The sequence below is a fragment of the Oryctolagus cuniculus genome, chromosome 20 (genome assembly GCF_964237555.1).
Source record: "Oryctolagus cuniculus chromosome 20, mOryCun1.1, whole genome shotgun sequence".
NCBI lineage: Eukaryota > Metazoa > Chordata > Mammalia > Lagomorpha > Leporidae > Oryctolagus > Oryctolagus cuniculus.
Window position 1 is genome coordinate 35,658,186 of NC_091451.1, and position 16,455 is coordinate 35,674,640.

Here is a 16,455-nt window from a genome sequence, read left to right on the forward strand (position 1 = left end):
ACAGTTCTGCTTCCTGCACTGTGCTGCACCCAGGGAGGAGGTGGAGCACTGGGCTCTGGTAAATGTGTGAATAACAAAACATCCATCAGAATTTGAGCTCCCGGGGGGCTGCAGCAGTCACTTACTCTTCTTCCTGTCTGGCCTCTGGGTAAGCTGAGACATGTTTAAGTAGATACAGTTTCAAATGTTTTCTGAATCATTCCTGCAGCTTTGCATAAATACCCGAGCAACATATGCAGATCAGTCTTCTCCAGTGCCTTAGGTAGTGTAGATCCAAATATAATTCTATTCCTTTGTTTTTAAATCGTCACAGGTACTCGGAGCCCAAATGGTAAACTGGGGATATCAAGCTTCTTTCAAATAATAGGAGACAAAAGATGCAGAGGTTTCATCGTTTGGGAATTGGCTAGGTGTGTTAAGCTGTTATGATTTCCAGATAGAAACGTAATTTCATACCACAGCTCAGTTGTTTATCTGACATTTCTACTAAAATGGATCTTTTAGAAAATTTATCCATTTTTGCTTTTAGTACAAACCAAGGAATTTTGGAAAGGTAAACTGTCTACCTACATTGTGTTTCAAAAATACCTCCCAAAGAAGAAAAATGGATATATGGGTGTGAAATTGTTCACTAATATTTTCCGCATTTCCTTGTTAATGAGGCATTCCAAGAGCTGAAGTCTGTGTTTTTAGGTACTGTAGCATTTCTGTTAGATGATTTGAGTGATTGTAGCATTCACCTTTCTTCTTTCATAGCTTCTGAAAGAACACACCTCGTCCGTCCCCCAGGCCGAGTCCTGGCCCATCGTGGGCCAGTTTTCTAGCATTGGCTCCTTGGGGGCTGATGAGTCAAAGTGGCTCTGCTCGGAGTTTAAAGAGAGTTTGCTGACCCTGGGGCAGGCAAGCAGGACTGCAGGGAAAAGCACCGTTCCTCTGCATTTGGTGAGTTCCCCTCGTCCTCAGGTTAATTCATTTTTATCCCGGGAGAGGAACTGAGACTCAGTGCTGCTTGTCGTAGAGAGAGGTGCTGTGCTGCATTGTGGGGACGGGAAGAGTGGTGTGCCGGCATCACCCCTTGCGTCCAACGGTATCCGTGCTGAGAGCTGGGGGTGTGTGCAGGAACCCCATGCCAGCCACAAACCAGCCTATGATTTACCATTCTTTGGGGTTGTCAAACCAAGGAAAAACCATACTTGGCATAACATGGCCAATAGAGTTACAAGTATTGTTAACTATTTATTTAAAGACCTGGGAATTAATAATTAATTTTGCATTTAATTCAGTGCTAACTTGACCTTTCAGAAGAAGAAAAAATAACCAAAATATAATACATTTGTGCTTCCTGTAGTTTAATTACTACTAGAAGTTCAGTTTCTTCAGTAAGATGGGAACATTTAAAAATCTAAGGCTTATTTTCCAAGTTTCTAAACTAAGTATTTTTTTTATTGTTTATTCAAGAGACAGAAGAGGTCTCATCCATTGACTGAGTCCCCTGTTGCCTGTGATGGTCAGGGCCAGACTCAGGATCCCGGGGTTCATCCAGATCTCCCATGTAGGTGGCAGCAACCCAACTGCTGGAGCTGCCTCCCAGGGTGCTCATTAGCAAGAAGCTGGAATCAGTACCCAGAGCTGGGTATCAGGAAGCTAGAAGCAGTAGCCAGAGCATTCCACAGGGACATACGCATCTTAACTGTGACCTAACCGCTAGGCCAAATGCCCACCCCAGTGATTTTTCCTAAAAGCTGGTCATCATTCCTTCAACATGATACATTCCAATTTTTTTCTCTTTTTATTTTTAGATCTATCCTTCTGTGGAAAATGTGCGGACCAGCTTAGAAGGATATCCTGGTAATTATCAGGGAAGCCCTCATTTGTGCTTTTTGTGTATGTTCCATAGATGCCCTGGCAAAATTTTTAGCAGTATTGATTAGAAATGTACAGAAGGTTCCCTGGTGATAGGAGCTCTGCTGTGTTCCACAGGTGGGCAGTATGGGGTATTGTGTAACCTTCACAGCTGCTCACGCGGTACACCAGTGCTCTTCTCGTTTTCACTAATAAGGTAACCAGCAAGTTGGTGCCCAGACCAGATGTCCAAATAACATTCGTTCTCCCACTATTCAGTATCTTCAGAGCATTTCGAACTTAACCTTCCTCTTACCTCTCCTAGCATCCTCCCTGCCTGTGTCTGAGAAACTAGACAGTTCTTTCACATTTAAATTCCTGATACAGAGATGAAGTGCAAAATTAACTTCACCTTTTTAAGAAAAGATTTATTCATTTATTTGAAAGACAGAGTTAGAAAGACAGATATTTTCTATTCACTGGTTTACTCCCCAAGTGACCACAACAGCCAGGTTGAAGCTAGGAGTCTTAAACTCCATCCAAGTCTCCCTCATGGGTGGCAGGGGTCCACATACTTGGGGCATCGTCCACTGCTTTCCCAGGTACATTAGCAGGGAACTGGACTGGAAGTAAAGCAGCTGGGACTTAAACCTGTGCTCATAGGGGATGCTGGTGTCACAGACAGTGGCTTAACCTGCTGTGCCACAGTGCCAGCCCCTAAATTGACCTTTTAATTCCATTTTTCCATGAACATTTCTCAAGTTCCAGAATTTATGCATGGTATTTCCTTTGGTATAATCTGTTCATATGTCCATTATGTCAAGGTCATCATCTGCAGATGCCTAGGATTATTTTGCCAGACAACTGTGAGACCTCATCTCCATTTCCTTTGTGCCATTACTAGGCACTAAACTTCTATCTGGAATTCAGCAACACCCTGGATAGTGCAATCAGGATGTATTAACTAAAAGCCCAAATGGTGTGTGCCTTTGGAGAGAGCAGTGTTGGGCTGACGTTCACTGGTGTCTAAAAGCAGAATGCCCTGAATTAGACTATCACATTCACTTACTGCTTATCGAACTCAGTGTGCCCTGCCAGAAACATATCAGTAGTGTTTGGAATATAGGGCCCATTTGTTGCTTTTAATGGCAAATATGAAATTATCTCACTGAGACTCTGGGACGTGGTGATAGTTTTTCTTTTGTCTTCATTCTTTACCTCTAATAGCTGGATCCATTCTAAGTGTGCTTTTAATGGAAAGAATTTTGTGTTTTTCAATAAAGCTATTTTATGACTAGTTCTAAAGCTGAGAATGTTTATAGTCATTTGTGGTAGGAGATAGGACACCTGATTGGATACACTGGAGTTGCTGACGGCCCCCTCTGGGTGTAGCTCACTGTGGAGAGGTTCCAGAGCGTGTCTGGGAAATCACTGATGCATCTGCAGTGGGAGTTCTCTTCCTCTCAGAGAGGAACAGAAATTGGCTTCTAAGTACGTTTCCACTGGAACTGTCTTGATTCCCTTTGTACAAATGAGGCCTTTAAAATTCCTTTTTAAAAAACTGAGCTACTTACTCAACATTTTAACTCAGTTTCCACTCCTCGCATTCTATAAGAATCTGTTCAGCTAGTACAAAGTCTGTTTGGAAGCAGCAGTGTGTGCAGGTAAAGTCGACAGAACTGAGGTAGCACCCTGCACGGCCCAACAGGGTTGTGGTCCTAGGCAAAGAGAGGCTCCCCACTCACGTCTGTGATCTGCCTCGGGGGTATTGTGGGCCACAGTCCTACCAGTGCTCTTCCAGCAGCTCCAGTCTTTGCTGCTACAGCTGTTAAGTTACCACCATCACGTGATTTAGAAATACCCTTGTATTTTTTTGATAGTAAACATCTATTTAAATATTTATCACTCCTGAGAAAGGAAACCCCTTTAACAGTACATACCAAATGCAAATATAGACATTTTCATTCAAAGAACTATTCCATAAGATAAAATAATGGCAGTGGTGTTTTGTTTACCTTCCAACATGATGTTTATTACAGATTTTCTTCTTAGGGAGTTTTAAGTTATATTTCCTAATTTTTATCATTTTTTTTGTTTTTCTTTTAAAAGCTGGGGGCTCTCTTCCCTATAGCATCCAGACAGCTGAAAAACAGAATTGGCTGCATTCCTATTTTCAGTAAGTAATTGGTTTAGAATACTGCTGTTGCTTCTTTAGGAATATGAATGTTATTTATGTCGGTCTGGTGGTTTTTTTCATTTTTTTAAAAGAACCTTATGTAATATAGCTATATTCTTTCATCTACATATGCTAGTGGTAGAAATAATTTAAAACAAGGTTTTAAAATGTTCTTGGAATAGGTTTTTAATACCACAGGGTAAAATTTATCTCTGTGAAGTTTCTATTTAAATATTGGCATTCAGAGAAAAAGATAAATAAAAGATCGTGCTGGGTGGTTTATAATTTACAGAAACAGTGTTTTAGTTCATTTTTCCAAAACATAAAATGTGGTCACTGTGTCTGCACCATCGTCCGATCGGTGGCTGCAGGCTCACCGAGGGCAGAGGCCCAGGACACTGGACGGTGCACAGTGTCCTGAAAGCTGAGCGAGTGGCTGATACACGGATGCGCGCGAGGAGTGCCCTGCGTCCTCCCTCCCCAGCCACAGCAGTCGCGCCAGGCCAGTCCCAGTCTCATGCTGGCGGCACAGGTGTTCATTGCCCTGCTTAGCCGGACATTGAAGCAGGGCTCCTGGCAGGAGCTTTCCGCTGTAACCAGCGTGTTGCCCTGCACACCTCTCTGCTGCTCCCTGAGAACGCTTCCTCGTGCTGTGTTACTCAGTCCGCTGGAACTGGTCATGGCTCTGCTCTCACAGAGCATTGTGATGGCGAGGGGCCACCTCATGTGGCCTATAGAAGAATCGCTGCCACAGGCCATCACTCCCATGGACCTTAGTCCCACGGCATTGGAAACAAAGCTCAGATGCGGCCGTAGCAGCATTGGAAGCATTTCTGAATTATCTGCCTGCCTTTCAACATTTAATCTTTTTTTTTTTTTGACTGGCAGAGTGAACAGTGAGAGAGACAGACAGAGAGAAAGGTCTTCCTTTGCCATTGGTTCACCCTCCAATGGCCGCCGCAGCCGGCGCGCTGCGGCCGGTGCACCGCGCTGATCCGATGGCAAGAGCCAGGAGCCACGTGCTTTTCCTGGTCTCCCATGGGGTGCAGGGCCCAAGCACCTGGGCCATCCTCCACTGCACTCCCTGGCCACAGCAGAGAGCTGGCCTGGAAGAGGGGGAACCGGGACAGAATCCGGCGCCCCGACCGGGACTAGAACCCGGTGTGCCGGCGCTGCTAGGCGGAGGATTAGCCTAGTGAGCCGCAGCGCCGGCTTCAACATTTAATCTTGATACACTGTTGTATTTGCCTATTTTGCATTTTGTTTTGCTGAGACTTTGAGTTTTCTGCTCAGCAGTGCACTGAGAGAGCACAAGTCTTGCCTTTAAGGAGCTCACAGTCAGTTAAAGCACACATTCATGGAGAAAAAGAGGAAGGCTGTGTGCCACGAGGGTGTCGTGGTTTGTTTGTGGCTAGTGGCAAATTTTCTTTTTCTACATGCCTGCACTCTAAAATACGTCTGCATGTATCCATTATATTATCTGAACGGAGCTCACTAAAATACAGGGCACGGAACCGTGTGCTCGGCAGCTTTCAGGTCACGCAGTTTCCTCATATTAGGATCGTGACTGATTTGTGCTATCTTCTAACCAGTGGTTTGTGTCTGCCCTGTCACTAGCAAATGGTCAGCCGAGACATCTGGCCGCAGCAACGCCATGCCACATATTAAGACCTACATGAGGCCCTCTCCAGACTTCAGCAAAATTGCTTGGTTCCTTGTCACAAGGTATATGTGGTCCTCATATTCCTGATGGCAGGGGTTTTTTAAATGTGTTTCTAATTCTTGCTCTGAATGTTGAATGGGTTGCCCAGAAGTGGTTTGTGCACTGATTGTCATTTGTTTCTAGTGTGTGTGTGTGAGCTGTATTTAAGAGGCCCATGGCTAATCGCTTTATAGAGTGTGAGGTCATCACCTGAGTTTATTGGTAAGCTTTATGTGTTTGTAAGGTTTGCATAAAGTTTGCTCTTGCATCTGTTATTTGATACTTCAATGAGAGTAAACTAATGGAAGAAATGAAATGTTAAAATGAATAGTTTTGCCCTAATTACTTTCTGTTTAAACAAGCAATCAAATCTCTTCTGTGTTCTTTTTTAAAGCATTTATTAAGATATAATTCACATACAGTAAAATTGACCCATTTGAAATTTACAGTTTAATGAGTTTGTAGTGTCAGGGAATTATGAAGCTATCACCATAATCTAATTTTAGACATCACTCTATAATAAGAAATCCCTACCCATTGGCATTTTTACATCTGCCTTTATGAAAGGAAGATAAATTGCTATGCCTTTTGAAAATAGAGCTGTGGTTCCTGACGCTAGTCTGAACTCAGCTCTTTCTGATTCAGTAACATAAGTGATGTCAGTAGTGACTAATTAAACCATGACAGAGTAGAATTATTTCTTTAAGAATGAGACAGTGCCCATGAACAAACTTTTAAACAAAAGAGCCACTTAGAAACAAAAACCAGCTTCAATCCTAGTTTGTGGCAAGTGGCAGCTAGTTTTGACCCCGGCTGAGGATAGGGACAGGTGGTGTGAGTTGGATGCAGAGGGACCTCCTGAAGGTCTGGGAGGCAGCACAGTTAATGGAAAAACACCCTTTAGGGTCCTGAGCACAGGGATTCCAATGCCGTCCTGTCACTGACCAGCTGTGGGACTGCAGGCAGCTGATAACTGACTCTGTTTCCTAAGCAGTCTAGAAATAAGGGGACATGATGGCTGCCTCTGTGGGGCTACTGTGAGAGTTACATGAGATGATACAACTCAGTGGCTGGAATGACTCAGGCCCTCCGTGCAAGGCTTGATAGCTGTGATCACACTGTTCAGCCTCTCCTTCTCCGACTATGGAGGCTGCTCAGGGAATCGGTGCTCTTTTTCTTTGCTGGGCACTGCTTCTGCAGAGGTAGGGCTCCTGGATGGACAGACAGGAACAATAGCCCCTGGGCAGAAAAGTCCTCACCTGAGTCGGAAAGGCATGGCATGGCGTGGCATGCCGGGCAGCCGAGGTGTGCACTGTGTCTGGCCGCTCTTTGGGCAAGGAGGTCTGGGCCTGCGTGGGTTGGTGAATGTGAGGCTGTTACTAATCCCCCCACCCCTTAAGCTTGATAAAGCCAAGTTGTTACAAATATTCCTAAATTCAAGTGCTGAGAATTTAGTCTGAATGCTCTCCAGCTTTCTACAAAGTTAACCAACAAGAATGTGAGGCCGTCACCGCGGCTCACTAGGCTAATCCTCTGCCTGCGGCGCCGGCACACCAGGTTCTAGTCCCGGTCAGGGCGCTGGATTCTGTCCCGGTTGCCCCTCTTCCAGGCCAGCTCTCTGCTGTGGCCAGGGAGTGCAGTGGAGGATGGCCCAAGTGCTTGGGCCCTGCACCCCATGGGAGACCAGGAGAAGCACCTGGCTCCTGCCTTCGGATCAGCGCGGTGCACCAGCCGCAGTGCACCGGCCACAGCGGCCATTGGAGGGTGAACCAACGGCAAAAGGAAGACCTTTCTCTGTCTCTCTCTTTGTCCACTCTCCCTGTCAAAAAAAAAAAAAAAGTGAGGGACTTTTTTTATTTTTTATTTTTTTTGACAGGCAGAGTGGACAGTGAGAGAGAGAGAGAAAGGTCTTCCTTTTGCCGTTGGTTCACCCTCCAATGGCCACCGCGGCCGGCGCACCACGCTGATCCGATGGCAGGAGCCAGGTACTTATCCTGGTCTCCCATGGGGTGCAGGGCCCAAACACTTGGGCCATCCTCCACTGCACTCCCTGGCCACAGCAGAGAGCTGGCCTGGAAGAGGGGCAATTGGGACAGAATCCGGCGCCCCGACCAGGACTAGAACCCGGTGTGCCGGTGCCGCAAGGCGGAGGATTAGCCTAGTGAGCCGCGGCGCCGGCCTAAGTTGCAAATTTTAAAAACTTGGCTTTTAATACCAGTTCTGCTGTACATTGGTCTGTGTATTGCCCTCACTAACCGTATACTCTGATGATAAATAGAGGAAATTACCCACCTGCTTCCTAGTCTAAAATGCTATCATTGGAAACATTTTCTGAAAGTAGATTCTCATCCAGCGTAAGGAGTGCTTTACTAAAAGACAGTTGTTTTGTTGTTCTAAGTACCTTAAAGTGGTGATCATTTTCCTCAATCAGGTGTAGCAAAAGTTGAGCTGTAAGATTTAACCCATTATATCTTTTTTTATGCTAGTCAGGTCTCTTACCAGCATCATGCCCCTTTGCATAAAAATCGCATTGAATTTAAATACTGCACTGTCGGCTTTGGTTAGAATTCTCTTACCTGTTATCTTTGCTACCTGATTTTCCTCAAAAGGCAGGAGAAGAAATACAGAGAAATATAATTATCTGATAAACAAGTGGTTTTTTGTGGCCTCCTCATTTTTTCCTGCTGGGAAAACTAGAACCCACAGAGGCAAAGTAAACATACAACCATAAAGTGCGAGTTTTGTCCCCACAGAGTGATAGAAGTGGGATTTTTTTTCTCCTGCTGTCAGGTAGACGATTTCTCCAAAATGTGCGTGGTGTCTGAGTCTTCTGTGTGTGAATCTCACTGCTCTTTGGGTTTGCTAGAGATGGAGAGCCTAGTGCTGGGGACCGGAGACAAAGAAAAGAGGCTGTTTGAAAGGGCTGGCTTCAAAGATGAGAATGGAAATGTAGGGTCCAAAGAAAGCAGGGGTGATTCCTTTGACACTTGTGTGTTGTTCCTTGTTCTCCAGAGAAACAGCCAGTTGGGTGTCTGGCTGTATAGGTGGATCTGTGTATGTCTGAGTATGTTCCAGTAGAAAGAGAAGGAGGCCGGCGCCACGGCTCACTAGGCTAATCCTCCGCCTTGCGGCGCCGGCACCCCGGGTTCTAGTCCCGGTCCGGGCGCCAGATTCTGTCCCGGTTCCCCCTCTTCCAGGCCAGCTCTCTGCTGTGGCCAGGGAGTGCAGTGGAGGATGGCCCAAGTGCTTGGGCCCTGCACCCCATGGGAGACCAGGAGAAGCACCTGGCTCCTGCCATCGGGTCAGCGCAGTGCGCCAGCCGCAGCGCGCCAGCCACGGTGGCCATTGGAGGGTGAACCAACGGCAAAGGAAGACCTTTCTCTTTGTCTCTCTCTCTCACTGTCCACTCTGCCTGTCAAAAAAAAAAAAAAAAGAATCTGTAGGGCAGGCCAGCAGCTTGAAGATTTGGTAGACTTAATGTTGCATTCTGGAGTGTCTTTTTACTTTATTGGAGAAGTTGAATTTAAGGTCTCTTTAGGGTTTGTTTCCCCTCAAAGTGGAATAAAAAAGGTAGATGTACTTCACAGCAATTGCATGAGTGCTAGTGATCATGTTTCAAAGCCACTAAGGGGGTTGAGATTAAAGCAGCTCTGTGAGTAATCATTTTCTAAAAGCAGAGTTTTTCTAGTTCAGTTCAGGGACAGCCTGTGCTTGGCCCTGGGCACAGGGTAGGGCATAAGCCCCGCCATGTGGGCACCGTCCGCTAGTTGTTTACCTGTGTGAGGACTGTGGTGGGAGCACTGTTCTTGAAGAAGATGAGTCAGTGGAAGATCAGCTGAAGCTAAGGAGGAGAGTGATGTTTCAAGTTGGCCTTAGAAAAGTACGCCAGAGGTTAAACAGAGGGATTGGAAGGGGGATTGATGAGAGGAAGTGGTGGGGACAAGGCCAAGGTGGTGGGAAAGCACATGGGGTTGTCAGGGCTGAGCTGAGTGATTCTGTGTAGCTGGATAAAAGAAAACACGGGCTCAAACGCCTCGGGGACAGCTTTTCTAAGACTAAGGCCCCGGTTACTCCTACAGTCCGTCACACAGCTTCCACTACCGGTCTCTTCCCTGTTAGTGCTGATACTTCTCTATGCGGGGCAGACAGGGCACAAGCATGACAAAAAAACTGTCGGCATTTCTTCATTCGACATCTCCTGAGGCCTGGATACAGTTCTACAAGGGGTCTTCACAAAATTCTTGGGAAGTGCACATTAAAAAAATTATGCAAGGATTCCAAAATGTTTGTACCAAAATCTTTTTTTAAGGTTTATTTATATGAAAGTCACAGTTACAGCAAAAGAGGGACAGAGAGAGAGAGAGAGAACTTCCACTTCCACTTACTGGTTCACTCACCAGAAGGCTGCAACAGCCAAGGCTGAGCCAGGCCAAAACCAGGAGCTTCTTCCAAATCTCCCACATGGGTGCAGGGATCCAAACACTTGGACCATCTTCTGCTTTTTCTAGGCCATTAGCAGGGAGCTGAATCGAAAATGGAGTGGCTGGAATACGAATGTGCATCCATATAGGATGCCAGCATCGCAAGTGACAGCCTTACCTGCTATGCCACAACACTGGCCCCTGAATTCATCTTTTAATCCCATTTTCCACAAACTTTTTGAAGAGTGTTTGTATGTGAGATGCTGTGAATCAAGAATTAAATGGGCCACAGACCCTGATATACTCAGGGCCTCTAGGAATGCCCTGGGAAGCTCAGGACATACTGTATCTTGACTAAGTGTTATCTTTGAAGACAGCTCAGGCTGAAGGATGGAGAGGGGGGTCTCTGGGAGGAATAAGAACACACAGGTGCAGTCCAGGTAGGGCAGCATGGAGAGATGACTGGTCACAGGAAAGAGCTGGGAGACACCGGCTGTAGTGAGAGTGAACCCCAAAAGATCCTCTCTCAAGAGAAGGCAGTTGAAATGGTGGGAAGAGCATGGATTTGCAGTTATGCAGACCCGTGTCTGGATATCTGTATATATAAAAGTAGCATGTGAGTTAACACTTAAGGGTTTTGTTTAGTTTTGTTTTGTTTTTGGACAGGCAGAGTTAGACAGTGAGAGAGAGAGAGAGAGAAAGGTCTTCCTTCCGTTGGTTCACCCCTCAAATGGCTGCTACGGCCAGTGTGCTACACCAATCCAAAGCCAGGAGCCAGATGCATCCTCCTGGTCTCCCATGCAGGTACAGGGCCCAAGCACTTAGGCCATCCTCCCGGGCCACAGCAGAGAGCTGGACTGGAAGAGGAGCAGCCGGAACAGAATCCGGTGCCCCAACCAGGACTAGAACCCGGGGTGCCGGCGCCACAGGTGGAGGATTAGCCTAGTGAGCCGTGGCACCGGCCTAACACTTAAGTTTTGTTGTAAGGTTTGAGATAAGTTATACAGAGCACTTTAACACAAACGGTAGAAGATGCTCAATAAATGACACTTCGCTTCCCTGCTATGGAAGCCTAATTTTGATACTAGTTATGATTCCTGAGTGTTGATACTCATTGTACATACTCCATTGCAAGCACTTGAAACAGCATCTCTAATAAGTGTATGGTATTAATTTTTCCCAGTAGATCCCAACCTGGAAGCTCACAGTGTCACCACAGGAACTCATCAGGGTCTGTCCTCAGACCCTTGGACCAGTCCCTTGTTCTCGGTCTCTGTATCACACACAGAGGATCTCAATCATACTACCAGGCCCTTGCCAGCACCAAGGAGAAAATTGTCATTTCTGCTCTGAGAGAGAGAGTCGACCTTCCTGAGGCAGCTGCCGTGTGGCAGACAGTGGCAGTGCTTGCCTGCATTCCCCATTCAGTCATTGCCACACAACCTCAAGAGGAATAAGGCTGCAGGCTGAGGCAGCTGCACCCAGTACGCAGCGTGGTGCTGCAGGAATAGAGTGATAACAGAGGTGAGGTTTCTTTCCCATGGAGTGTACACGTGGGTGAGAGATTTACCACACAGCTCATTGTACGCTTACCTAATCACAGTTGTGTTTCTCTGACTGCTGCATAGGAAGCAGCCCCCCCGAGTAGGCCTTAGCTTTCAGTCTTTTAGTTCTCAGCTTAAACATCCTTTTCCTCTGAAAGTCCTTGGCCTGATGGCTTCTATAGTGCCCTGGACTTTCCCCTTCAGTGTGGTTGCTTGTGTCATTATCTCCATAAGGCCAAGCTCGTGTCTGTCTTGTTCAGCAGCCCCCAGTGCCTGGCAGGGTTCCAGTCTTGTCAGAGGCGCTCCATACAAATTTGTTAACGAAGCCAAAGAAGGCCAGATTGACACGGTAGCGGTGAGAGCACTGCCTAGACTTTGTGTGTACTTAAATATGAAGGAGGCCTCAAGGATAATTCTTGAGTTTGGGTATGACTGGTAGGGAGACATGGGTTGATCACTGACATCAATGCAGTGTAGAAGTTAGGGAATGGATCTAGTTTTGGCCAGAGGATGGCAAATGTGGGAGCAGATTGACTTGTTGTGATGGGGACTTTTAAAGGGAATTGCTTGTTGGAAATGCACTCAAAAATTTGGTGTCTGTAGAGCATATTGGGTGTTTTCCTTTGCACTGAATGTTGACATCATGAGCCTTTACAACTTTTCCAGGGGACGATATAGCAGGTTGATGCCTGGGCTCTGAGTAACATACAGGAGAGATATCAGATATGTAACAGGTAGACTTTTCATGTTTGCCAAGTGTTCAGTCATTGCCAAACAGAGGAGCTGGGTACAAGTCAGCCCTCCCAGGTTGAAGAGCAACTGGTCACTATGAAATAATCTTCCAGAGTCTAGCCAAGAAAAATTTTATACATCCTGTTTTAGACATTGTGTTTAATCATTAATTCAACACATGTCTATTGAGTATCTACCATATACCAAGACCTTTTCCACATGCTGGGAATACAGTAATAAAGCATAATCCTTAACTTTATGTTCTGGTGTTGGGAGTTACACACACAAAAGAATAGGTTTATTTTATTTAGATAATGTCAAATGGTAATAAATGCCATAGAGAAAAGCAAAACAGAATGATAATTTTGGTACATAATTCTTTTTTCTGTATCCTTGGGACTAGATGTAGTTCAGTATTTGGAATTCAGAAAGATAATGCAGTGTGTACGTTGTCAGTTTAATGTCCCTAGCTCACCATGATAAAACAGATGTTTCAGAAGCAGACTATAGGCAGCCTCCAGTCCTCTTTGGTCTACTTTGCCATCCAGTGAGTTAAGATCAAATTTTGCAATCAGATGCAATAAGTTAAGTGAAAATTTCATTTTGAAGTTGATTCAGGTTGTTGTTTTTAATAATCAGAGCTAGCATATTATTCTCCCTGTCAGTTCGCAGCACATGCTCTGAGCACACTGTACGTATGTTAAATATATATGTATGTATGTACGTATGTTATGTAGGTTTGCTAACTCCTGTACTCCTCAAAGCAGTCCCACAGGGTGTCAGTTAATCCCTTCTCCAGATGGAGGCACTGAAGCACGGAAGAGGGACACAGGTGCCAGGGAACATGGACAGGGCTCCAGCATGCACAGCTGCGGGCACTGTGCTGCGTGGCAGCAAGGGCCCAGGGTGGGCAGCCGGCCACTCGTTCCATGGGAGCCCCGGAGAGCCTCGCGGTGCAGTGACTTCAGCAGAGACCTGAAAGACTCCAAGGAGGGGGCTGTGTGGACTGAGGGAAAGCATGCCGGGCCACTGGGGCAGGAGCGGGCATGTTGTTCCCAGAACAGCACTGTGCTGCTGCAGGCCGTGGGTCTGCGAGTTCAGAGCAGTACCTGCGGCAAGACTTTGCCTCTTTCTAAACCTGCTTTAGGGCCTCAGTGGCCATTGACTTATGTCTTCTGGATTTCCTGAGGCTTTAATATTATTTTTGTTTTGTTTAAGGATTTATTTTATTTATTTGAAAGGCAGAGTTATGGAGAGACAAGAAGAGACAGAGACAATGTGGCTCACTCCCCAGATGGCCACAACAGCTGGGGCTGGGCCAGGCTGAAGCCAGGAGCCAGAAGCTTCTTCTGGATCTCCAACATGGGTACAGAAGCCCAAATACTTCAGCCGCCCTCCGTGCCTTCCCAGGCTATTATCAGGGAGCTGGATCAGAAGTGAAGCAGCCAGGAATCAAACTGAGTTTATGGAAGACAATTCTGTATCCATGAATTTTATAATCTGAATTGATTGGAATAATAAGGTTCTTTTTATATATTTTCATTTTATTTGAAAGAGAAACAGATCTTCCATTCGCTGCTCCATTCCCCAAATGCTGGCAATTACCAGGACTAGGCCAGGCCAAAGCCGGAAACTTAGAATTCAATCCAGGTTTCCCATGTGGGAAAAGTATTTGAGCCATCACTTGCTGCCTCCCAGCGTACACACTAACAGGAAGCTGAAGTGAAAGTAGAGCCGGGACTTCGATATGGGGTGTGGCCATTACAAGTATTATACCAAATGCCCATTCCTGGTTTTTTTTTAAATGCTTTTTCCATGTCCTGTGCTGTGGCGTAGCAGGTGAGGACACCACCTGCAGCGCTATCGTCCCATACAGGCACCGGTTCAAGTCCTGGCTGCTCCACTTTTGATCCCACTCTCTGTTATGGCCTGGGAGGGCAGTGGAAGATGGCCCACGTCCTCAGGCCCTTGCACCCATATGGGAGACCTGGAGGAAGCTCCAAGAACCTGGCTTCCAATTGGCCCAGCTCCAACCATTGCTGCCATTTGGAGAGTGAACTAGCAGATGGAAAATTCTCTCTCTCTCTCTCTCTCTCACTCTCACTCTCACTCTCCCTCTGCCTCTGCCTCTGTAATTCTGCCTTTCAAATAAATAAATAAATCTTTTTAAAATAAATACTTATCCCATGAGACTGTCGATAATAAGACATGGTTTTCATATGGTAGACTTTAGCTTATATTCAGTATGTTTCTCAACATTGGTGTTTTGATCAAGGTAATTGTCGTGCAAGATTGTCCTGTACATTATAGATATTTGATAACCTGGCCGTCATGTACTAAACACCAGCTTAGTAAAAGTAAATAGAAGAAAAAGTACTATTTTTTTTTAAGACTTATTTATTTGAAAGTCAGTATTACAGTGAGAAAGGGAGAGACAGAGATCTTCTATCTGCTGATTCATTCCCCAAATGGCTACAAGGCTGGGACTGGACAAGGCCAGAGCCAGGAGCCAAGAGCTTCCTTTGGGTCTTCCACGTGGGTGCTGGGGCAAGCACTTGGGCCATCTTCCGCTGCTTTCCCAGACCATTAGCAGGGAGCTGGATTGGAAGTGGAGCAGCCAGGACACACACCGAGCCCCATATGAGATGCGAGCATCGCAGGCAACAGTTTTACCCACTACACCACAACACCAGCCCCAAAGTCTTACATTCCTAAACATTCCTTAGATGTCTGTCTCTGGGGATATTATCATCATTCTTGCAAATAACTGCACAACTTTGTGAATAACTGATGTGTGAGTGCCGCTGTCCTTTCGTTTCCTGTATTGACCCACGTGGGTGAGGGGAGGCAGGGTTATGGAAAGCCCCATGTGTTCTAGACCAAATGAAATGATGCTGCCAGGCAGATTGAGTACTGCATCAGTGAAATGGCAGAAATGCTATTTGAAGACCCAGTCAGCCAAAAGGAAGTAAATACATCAAAAGTTACATAAATTTAACCTTTTGGACTTGTTTCTACTTTGAGTGTTAACAGTTCATATTAGTTTTTGTGCTTTGGCTATTAAGTGCAAAAATATTCAAGCCAATTCCCCAGAAAAAATTATAAGGGTAATAAACAAAATGGATGATTAGACTATGAGTTTTGGTTTATTTATTTATTTGAGAAGTAGAGTTACAGACAGTGAGAGGGAGAGACAGAGAAAGGTCTTTCTTCCGTTGGTTCACTCCCCAAATGGCTGCAGCGGCTGGAGCTGAAACCAGGAGCCAGGTGCTTCTTCCTGGTCTGCCATGTGGATGCAGGGGCCAAGCACTTGGTCCATCTTCTACTGCTTTCCCAGGCCACAGCAGAGAGCTGGATTGGAAGAGGAGCAGCCGAGACTAGAACTGGTGCCCATATGGGATACCAGTGCCACAGGCGAAGGATTAACTACTGTGCCACAGTGACAGCCCCAATCAGCCTATGAATTTCGAATTAACAAGACTTTTTATTTTAATAATCCAGATCAGTGTATCTAAGGAATTACGGCCCTTCAAGGTGGTAACCTTTTTTGTTTTTGTTTCAGATTTATTTGAGAGGTAGAGTTACAGACAGAGAGAGACAGAGAGAGGTCTTCCATCCACTGGTTCACTCCCAAAATGGCCGGAGCTGAGCTGATCCAAAACCAGGAGCCAGGAGCTTCTGGGTCTCCCACACGGGTGCAGGGGCCCAAGCACTCGAGCCATCTTCCACTGTTTTCCCAGGCTATAGCAGAGAGCTGGGTTGGAAATGAAGCAGCTGGGACATGAACTGGTGCCCATATGGGATGCCAGTGCCACAGGTGGGAGCTTAGCCCACTACACCACAGCGCTGGCGCCAAGATGGTCACCTTTTGAAATTATGAAAATATTGACTTTGCTCATGTTTTCAAAATTACCTTAAGAGTAAGTTGATGGGACACATTTAGCAAATACATGTTGTTTTGTAATAGACACCCTTTTATTTTGGTCTTGTTTCACTTTTTCTTAGTTCATAAATTGCTGCAAACTAAGGAACTTTTAC

The 16,455-nt window shown here is 45.8% G+C and overlaps 1 protein-coding gene across 4 annotated transcripts in view; it reads left to right on the forward strand.

The window, feature by feature from the left end:
- Nucleotides 1-16,455, forward strand: part of TDP1 (tyrosyl-DNA phosphodiesterase 1) — an 88,102-nt gene that overhangs the window by 33,803 nt on the left and 37,844 nt on the right. For all 4 annotated transcript variants that reach the window (XM_008271930.3, XM_008271933.3, XM_002719604.5 and 1 more), the window contains 4 exons: nt 757-942; nt 1,800-1,848; nt 3,952-4,018; nt 5,636-5,743. In XM_008271930.3, coding sequence (XP_008270152.1) covers nt 757-942; nt 1,800-1,848; nt 3,952-4,018; nt 5,636-5,743 — 410 coding nt within the window. The remainder of the gene's footprint in view (nt 1-756; nt 943-1,799; nt 1,849-3,951; nt 4,019-5,635; nt 5,744-16,455) is intronic.